General features: G+C 43.7%; 1 protein-coding gene across 4 annotated transcripts in view; it reads left to right on the forward strand.

Annotated features, from left to right (window-relative positions):
• Positions 1-9,237, forward strand: part of LOC107392571 (apoptosis-stimulating of p53 protein 1) — a 39,031-nt gene that overhangs the window by 7,163 nt on the left and 22,631 nt on the right. For 3 of the 4 annotated variants that reach the window (XM_070546738.1, XM_054741462.2, XM_070546739.1), the window contains exons 2-4: positions 4,018-4,165; positions 7,112-7,219; positions 9,220-9,237. The exon at positions 9,220-9,237 is cut by the window's right edge and continues 38 nt beyond it. In XM_070546738.1, the coding sequence (XP_070402839.1) occupies positions 4,018-4,165; positions 7,112-7,219; positions 9,220-9,237 (274 nt within the window). Of the gene's footprint in view, positions 1-1,703; positions 2,552-4,017; positions 4,166-7,111; positions 7,220-9,219 lie in introns of those variants that run through there. The other variant, XM_054741461.2, reaches the window with a different exon arrangement.

Here is a 9,237-nt window from a genome sequence, read left to right on the forward strand (position 1 = left end):
CATGAATGAAAATAATCCTGACAGTTTTCTTCTCACAGTTTAGTCACAGCCTTAGTCCTTTATTTGTTTATTTTAGTCAGTTTTGTCTGCACCTCCTCCCAAAGTCCTCCTGCCTTTTTCCACTCTGACTCGATTTAGGACGTCCTTAACACTTTGGAAACATTTGAATGCAACACGGTGGTGTCATTCTGAATGTTGTGAACAAAACACGGTTTTGAGTTTTGTTTTGTTTTAAACATGTTTATTTGTGATTTTGCTGAGAAAAAAAATCTCCACAGATGTTTTTAATCCCAAAATCAATGAACATTAGTTTGCCCGTTCCTCTTCTCTTTCTCTGTCAGTGGTCATTTCACTTTACGCTGACACACACACACACACACACACACGCACACTCACAGAGAAAACACTACACGTCTTTGTGGTTTGGTTTGGCTGCTGTCAGCTGCAGACAAAACACTGAAGATATAGAGATGTGTTTACAGCTGAGAGAGGAGGACACAAAGACGCACACCAGGAACTGCCGCTGCCTTGATGTTTGACCTCGTCCTGGCTTCCTGGTCCAGAATTTTCTTTCTGCCTTCATCCAAAGTTCTGGGAGCTCCAGCTCTGTTCCCCACCTAGTCTCTGTGAGTCACTGATTATTATGCGTGACTCTATTTGTGCCACTTTTAAGTTTAATAGAGAAATACAGTTAGATTTTTAACGTGAGGCAACAGAAACGGCTTACGATAAATAAAAACAGAGCCTGATCTCATCCGACAGCCTCCACTGTAATTTCATGAAGCCAACACATATTTTTCTGGTTCGAGAGCGTCTCTGTTGATCTGTCAGTGATTCATTTGATAGTAAAAGCAGCTAAAATGGTCATTTTTAAGATTCCCATCATTAGATGTCTTAGAACAGCAGCTGTCAGTGTTTACTGCTGTCTCTCAGGGACGTTTCATCTCATAAACACCAACAGTAAAGAGCATTTGTTCCTTGAAAGCTGCCTCGCTGAATAAAACATCATTCACCTCGTCAGCCGAGTTTAAACTGTCACCTGCTGCTTCCGAGTTTCAAAAACATGTTTGTGGGCTGGAGGCCAGAAGCACCTCTGCAGAATGTAGAAGAACGTTTTATTCAGAGAACAGATCCTGATACAGATCCTTCTGGTAAGAAGCAGGAACAAACACTTCTGTGTGACTGATGCTGAGTCAGCGCTCTGATGATGATGATGATGGTTGTTTTACTGATGAAGAACACAGATCAGGTCAGTAAAGCTGATTAGAAATGTTTAAACAAGAAATCTCTTTGTTTTGGTTCCGTGTGACAAAGCTGCTGCTGCAAAGGATTATGGGGCAGAAATGTAAGTCAGACATGTTTTTATTCAGCGACCAATCAAAGTGAACGGCTTGTTTCTGACTTTCCACCAAAGTCGATCAGCGCTGTGAAAACCATATCTGTTTGTTTGAGCACATGTCCCTAACGTGTGTGTGTGTGTGTGTGTGTGTGTGTGTGTGTGTGTGTGTGTGTGTGTGAACAAGTCGTGCTGCTGTGTATCAGAACAGCCTAATCTCTGCTCTGCAGCTTTACCCACTGCTGCTACTGGACAGCCTCACTACACACACACACACACACACCATGGAATCATCTTCTGTTTTAGTACTTTTATCCTATTTTCCTGTGAACATGAACATTATTTACTTGTATTTTTGTACAAATGATAAGAAAAATGCAGTAAAACAGATAAAACTGTAGAATTTCCTGTTGTCTCACTGGCAGCTGAAGGCAGTGTAATAATAACCACGATAAAGTCTCAGACCAGTCCAACCGTTGTCAGATAACTTGATTGTGTTTGATTTCTCCAAGTTCTCCCAACTTCCAGCAACAGTTTTATTGTTTCTGATTGTTTACAAGTAAATGTGGGACAGCAGCAGCTCAGGAGGTAGAGCAGGTGTTTCAGTAATCAGAGGGTTGCGAGTTCTATCCCAGCTCTGACCAGAGAGTGCTGCTGTTTGCCTTTGGGAAAGACGCTTAACCCTTGCCTGCTGGTCGGAGGCACCAGGGCAGCTGTGGCTACGTTGTAGCTCATCCCCACCAGCGTGTGATTGGGTGAAAGACTGATTGTGTTGTGAAGCACCTTGGGGGGTTGTGGAACCCTAAGGTGGTGCTATACAAATAAAGGCCAGTTCCCATCCACGTTTAAAAGATCGGTTTATCTTTCACAACCTGACAAGCTAACTGGACTCGCCGTCGCTCAGCAGAACCTCCTAAGAACCAGGGTTTTATCAAAATCCTCCCTTCTTCACCCTTTATACACCTCTTAAACAAGTCGACTCCCTCGCTGCTCTCCTCCCTCACTGACTCACACACACACACAACTTTCTCCAGACAACACGCCACACTTAATTATCCACTCGCACACTTGTGTATGTTTTTGGTGTGTGGTTTGCCAATGAGGCGTTTTCTGGAGCTGGTGTTGGAGCGGGTTCTGAATGTGTCAGAAAACCTCAGGCTGAGAAAAAACAGGAAACAGAAAAAGAAGAAGCTCAAAACTAGGAGAAACAAACGGGTGAGTGTTCGAATCATCTGTCAGATGTCCAAATCTCGGCGTTTGTGTTTAATGACCTTTTAAAGTCAGATTTTTGTTTATTTAGACGCTGTCAGGCTGCTTTAATCTGACTGATTTATAGAGGTGTGTGTGTGCATGTGCGTGTGTGTGTGTCCCTAATCCAAGCTTTAAAAGTGTGTGTGTTCACTTTGTGTGCATGCTACCAGAGATTACTTCACATGATCTCAGACAGGTGTGCAGAATACCGGGATTAGTATGCATTTTGTGTGTGTGTGTGTGTGTGTGTGTGTGTGTGTGTGTGTGTGTGTGTGTGTGTGTGTGTGTGTGTGTGTGTGTGTGTGTGTGTGTGTGTGTGTGTGTGTGTGTGTGTGTGTGTGTGTGTGTGTGTGTGTGTGTGTGTGTGTGTGCGTGTGTGTGTTTTGCTATCCCAGATTACCCTAAATTTATCTTTCAGCAGCTGACACATGAACTGACATGACATCATCATTAACGTTGGCAGTGACATCATCCGTGACAACACAGGATGTCCTTTTCTGATTTCTATTTTAATCTTTTTGCTGCAAAACAGAGAAAATGATGATTAACGAGGGTGAATAAAGCGTTAAAAAAAATCAAACCTAAACCATCGTGTATGGAGAGAATTTAGTCTCATTATTACCATAAATGTAATTCAAGTTTTTAACTTTAGTTATTTAAATGGACTTTCTGAATAAGACACCAGTTAATATTTAAGTTAAGCTAAAAATAGTAAATGAAAGCTCACGAATTGTTACAGATCGTAGACGCAGACCAACGGGTGTATCCAGCGGGTCACCTGTTGGCGTTTGGGAACCAAAACTCTTTGGTTTTGCTTTTATAATCTGTTTAATTTTAATTCCTGCTGTAAAACAGACACTGACTTCAAAACATAACCAGCTGTAAATGTTGACATTCATTGAAGCAGAAATCTGGAGTTTTTTTCTCAGAGGGCACCATCTAGAGGCATAAAAATGTGTTGCACCTTTAAGCCCCTCGCCCTGTTTACGTAGGGCTAAAACTCGTTATACAAATATTATTCTCATCTTTATTTAAATATATAAAGAAAAGACTTACTTGTCCATAAGAAATGTAGCCAACTCTGCATCAGTGTAGTTACGTCCTTAAACGTTTGCGATTGACGTCCGTACGGAAGCAGATGTCTAACGCCATTGGCTAATGCTGAGTGGAACTCAGCTCAGATTGCATGGGGGTCTATGGGACAGGGCTTAGCAAAGATAAATGACATGCTGCCTACATTACATCACAGTACACAGTCAGACCAACACTGATACGGATTTCTAAAAAATCTGACATAATTCCTGAAAGGCAGACGCTCTGGATAAGCTAACAGATTGGCGAGTTAACCATTAGGAAGGTCATTGTACTGAACTGCCCAGCCATTGAGCAGGTACACTTACCTTTGACCCTGTGTATTTCCATGGTTACAGGTGATCCTGACCGTTTACCTCAACAACACTCAGCAGATGCTAACAGAGGTCCCCATTACCCCGGCAACCCGGGTGGCTGATGTGGTGGAGTACTGCAAAGAGGCCGGCGAGGGCGACTGCCACCTGGCTGAGGTGTGGAATGGACACGGTGAGTTCATGATGCTGGTTCATAGACATTTGTACAGGATGGTGTTGAATTTAAAAATGCGATCAGCTTGATGAGCGTTCAGGGGGCTGCTTGGAGCGATGGACGAGAGTTTGTGCCTCAGAAAGCTTCAGCATCACGCAAACGGTTCAGTTCTTACGGTGTCGTCGTGTTCATCTGCCTGGTGTTTCTAGACGAGCTGCTTTTATTTGACTTAGAAAAAGTTTCAGACGTGCACTGATTTTGGGTTTGTGGGTTTCTGCTGATTCCAGTTCATCTCGAAAAACTGTAAATACAATAAGACCATTCTTGGTTATTACCTTGAACATGAGATTCTGAAAACAAAAACTTAGAGGTGATGGATAGGATCTGCATCGTGAGGCAGACACGTCGGGTTTAAGTTATCCTGAATTGTGGTGATTAACGACTCGTAAAGGTGGAACGCTAAAGTGAGGAGGTGCAGCACCGGACCGTTTATCAGCACATCAGAGACAGAGGTTCTGTCTGTGCACCAGCAGACACATTAAACCCAACCAAGACAGCTGAGTGACACCGGTGTTGTGTCAAAAAGCGTTCCTCCTCTCTCTCTCCTCTTTGCAGGCGTCGTCGGTGAATCGAGTCAGATCATTTTATTTATTTACTTATTATTTATTTAACTTATGTTTTTCAGGAGGATAAACTGCTTGAGATGTAACATCTCGTTTTCGAGCAGGTCCTCCTACCGATAACAAGTAAGGTGGCAGAGTTAGAAAGTTATAACAGACTTAAAAAAGAGAAAAGAAGGAAAGTAAATAAATAATAATAGTAAAAATAACGATATGTATAAATATATATATACACATGTAAATATATGCGTACACACACACAAATATATACACATATGCATGGATACATAGATACCCACACACGTACATACGTACATACATACCTATTTACACAATAAAATTAAATAAAACTGCTGTGAGGCACTCAAAAAGAAATAAGGGCAAAATATGACATCGTATTTAAACCTAAAGTGGAGTAATATCCCAGTTGAATACAAAGATTGGCAACAAAAACCAGCATTTTAGCCAGTGAATGCACAAAATCATTATAACAAAGATTAAACAATGCAACTACAGCTCGGCTTTACATAAGCATAAACAGTGCGGGGAAATTGGCGAATTGAAGAGATAGATCTTAATTCAGTCCTGAGGAGCTTTAACACAAAAGGCGAGTCTACCCACCTCCTTTTTAAAACGAGGAACAACAAATGATGGCAAAGTTTTGCAATAACTATTCTTCTGTTACTTCCAGAATCACACATTTCAAATTAGTCAGAATATTTTTGAACGTGTTTTTATTTATTTATTCGGCTTGAAGAAAAATCTGCATCAACGAGTTAAAGTTTGTGCAAAAATGCTAAATTCTTATCAGCCCTCAAAAGCAGGATGTGTTTCCCCTCCTGCCCTTCTCCGGTCTCTGCTTCAGTAAGCGGAGTCGGTCTAGTTCCTGGAGGTTGGAACAAGGTTCTGAGCAGCAGGTTTGAGATCTGGGTTCTCCCGGTGGTCCTCCTGGTTCTGCAGCACAGATGTTGTGTAGAACTTTTAGCACATGCAGAGCTTCAAAGAGCTGCATCGCCAGCTTCCATCGCTGCAGAACCAGCGCATCATCTCCGTCTCAGAGTCTAGATACTGGAGTGGGATTGTTGAGAGCACTGGTCTTGTCTTTTTACTGGGTTCTGACAACACTACCCCCCCCCCCCCCCCACACACACACACACGCACTGCCCCATGAGGGCCAGAGTGTGGACCGGATTCTAATCTGGTTTATAGGATGGTCACAGTGTGAACTGGCCTGGAAGCTAATTATGAACAAATCCAGAGTGCAGCTACAGCGTTTCAGATCAATGCACAAGTACTTCCTGTATGTGTGTGACACTGAATAGACCAGTTCATCACACACATACACACACACACACACACATAGTGATTTTTCCTACAGCTTGGCCTACATTCAAATAATTACAGGCAGCAAACAGCAGTGTGTGTGTGTGTGTGTGTGTGTGTGTGTGTGTGTGTGTGTGTGTGTGTGTGTGTGTGTGTGTGTGTGTGTGTGTGTGTGTGTGTGTGTGTGTGTGTGTGTGTGTGTGTGTGTGTGTGTGTGTGTGTGCTGACTGGTGCTATAAATGGCTGTAAAGTGTCTCAGATCAACTGAAGCTGAACACGATGAGTGATGCTGCATGTTGTGTGTCTCTGTGTGACTTGAGGTCATGCTTTGAGGGCTGAAGTGGATTTGCGGTGTGTGTATGTGTGTGTGTGTGTGGTCTGTTGTGTTTTGATGGACTGAAGCTGTGATAATAAACACTTACCTCACTCTTTAGTAGGTCAGCTCAGCTAGAAGTGGGCTGGACCTACTTTTGCCTTCAGTAGGTGTTGGAAACAGTAGTTAGATGTTCTGGTCCATGTCAACATGATAGCACCATCTAGAGTCCTTGAACCCCCCAAGGCGCTTTAATCACCATTCATTCACACACATAGTCACATGCTGGTGATTTGACATTGTAGCCACAGCTGCCCTGGGGCGCACTGACAGAAGCGAGGATGTCGAGCTCTGGCGCCACCGGTCCCTCCGACCACCACCAGCAGGAAAGGCGAGTTAAGTGTCTTGCCCAAGGACACAACAGCAGCATTCTCTGCCAGGAGAATCGATCCTGCAACCTTCTGATTACTGGGCAGCCTGCTCTACCTCCTGAGCTACTGCTGCCCCATGTGAACTGCAGCAGCTGCTCCTACAGTATCTTCTCCTCTCCCTCCCTTCCCGGTGCTCTCGCCTCGTGCATGTGCGTACATCAGAGTGCTGCTAAAGGTCCATTCAGAGTTATTTATGTAAAAGCTGATGTTTCTTCTCTACGTTTCACAGTTTAAATCACAAACTCAGGTTCTGATAAATAAACGTTTCCTTCTTCAGAGCGCGCTCTCCCTCAGGAGCTTCTGCTGCTGGATCTCCTGCAGCAGTGGGGGGCCAGAAGGCCAGAGGTCAGCTTCTACCTCAGACACTGCCCCCCCTGGACTCAAGGTAGGTTCCCCGAAAAACTAACACACACACACACACACGAACCGAGTGGGTGTGAGAGGAGCTTTAGTGACGGTGGGAAACAAACTGATTCAGTTTAGAAGCCGGGTCGGTGACTCGGACGGTAATTAGCCTGATAAGTTGATTAGAGTTACATAATGATGCTGCGGGGTGTGTGTGTGTGTGTGTGTGTTAGGGGTGGGGGTGTCCGTGAGGACAGATAGCAGATGACTTTATAGAAATGGTTCGACAGAGCTAAAAATGAATGAGTGAATGACCCACGTCTTTACCACCGAGTGCTGATGCGGTATGATTAATTAAACTCGTCTGGCTCTCGCACCGTTAGTTTGCTCACCTTTGATCTGTTTCTCGCTGCTGAAGTTGTTTCCGTCTGTCGGTAAACAGATGTTAGATCCGTCTCCGTTCTCACGCAGCAGCAGTTTGGTCCAAAAGATGAAAAGATCAGCAATTCGTTTCATCTCCTGCAGTGAGGAGAAATGCTGCTGCTGACTAAACCATAAAGAGTAGACGATTTTAAAGGGATACTTTGCAATTTTTTTTATTCTTAATTCATTTTCTTGAGCCAGTATGTGCTAAAATGACCCTTTACAGGGTTAATGAAAGGTCACCCAGCCCCACAGTTGCCTACATACCTGGCGCTGCAGTCTGCTTCCAGCACGTTTCCTGCGTGTTTTGGATCATGAACACAGCGGATTTGTTCAACGTAGGGATGAATCACCCCTGTAGACACTAAGGAAGGCTGGGAGACGTTTCAGCTGTTAGACTGAGGTGTTAAAAAGACACAGCACAGCAACAACATAGGCTTTGCTTCTACAGCCGGACACTAGGGGGTGCTAAAAGCAAGCTAAATCTGCCTAGTCTTCCTTTAAAGAGTAAGTTGCCCCCCACCAAAGTCTAACTCTGCCCACATTTCCTGGGGCGAAGGTGGCACAGGAGTTAAGTGCTCGCACCATAATCGGAAGGTTGCAGGTTCGAGCCCCGCTCAGTCTGTCGCTGTCGTTGTGTCCTTGGGCAAGGCACTTAACCCACCTTGCCTGCTGGTGGTGGTCGGAGGGACCGGTAGCGCCAGTGCTCGGCAGCCTCGCCTCTGTCAGTGTGCCCCAGGGCAGCTGTGGCTACATCGTAGCTCATCCCCACCAGTGTGAGAATGGGTGAATGACTGATTGTGTTGTAAAGCGCCTTGAGGGGTTCCAGGACTCTAGAAGGCGCTATATCAAACACAGGTCATTTACCATTTCCTGTTTGAAAAATGTGCCACAGTGACTGAGCTCTAATTTTAGGCGTGAAGAACTCTTATTCTACTTACAGGTTTACGAGAGGAACGCCCCATGAAGATAATATAAGACATTTCTTCCTTCTGCCCCTTTTCATTCAAATTGGGTGGTGTTCATGTTTATGTATGTTTTTTCATGTTGTTTGTATATATATATATATATATATATATATATATATATATATATATATATATATATATTAACACTTTGAATGAAACAAATAAAGAGGGAAAAAAGGTGGTTTTGATTTTATGGTTTATGAGCAGATTTATGGTCCTGAAACACTTTTGACTTATTTAAGTTAAAACAGATCAATAGTCGTGAAATTTGGGCTTTTTCTCTACTGAATTCATAAACATTTTAATTCCTGGTGTTTAACTTCTGCCTCAGCTCTGTATCACACCCTTTATCTCTGGTGTGGACACTTTGATTCTATAAATGCTGCTCTCTTCGCCTTTAGCTGCGTATGATTTTCTCAGTTGATCTATAAATAGCGTCATCGTTTTAAATCCTGCAGACGAGACGGTTTGGATCTCGGTTAATCCTCTGCAGCTCCAAGTTTCACCTTCAGCCGGCGAGCAGCAGCACAGCTGTCCAAGTTTAATTTAACCACAAGAGCACAAAATACACAAGAACTACAAACCTGCTGCTCAGAAAGCAGCTGATCAGCCTGTCAAACCCTGACATGTTTATATGTGTGATAAACAGGAAGTCAGCCGCCGGCGG

Source organism: Nothobranchius furzeri, chromosome 18 (genome assembly GCF_043380555.1).
Source record: "Nothobranchius furzeri strain GRZ-AD chromosome 18, NfurGRZ-RIMD1, whole genome shotgun sequence".
In the NCBI taxonomy this organism is placed as follows: Eukaryota; Metazoa; Chordata; class Actinopteri; order Cyprinodontiformes; family Nothobranchiidae; genus Nothobranchius; species Nothobranchius furzeri.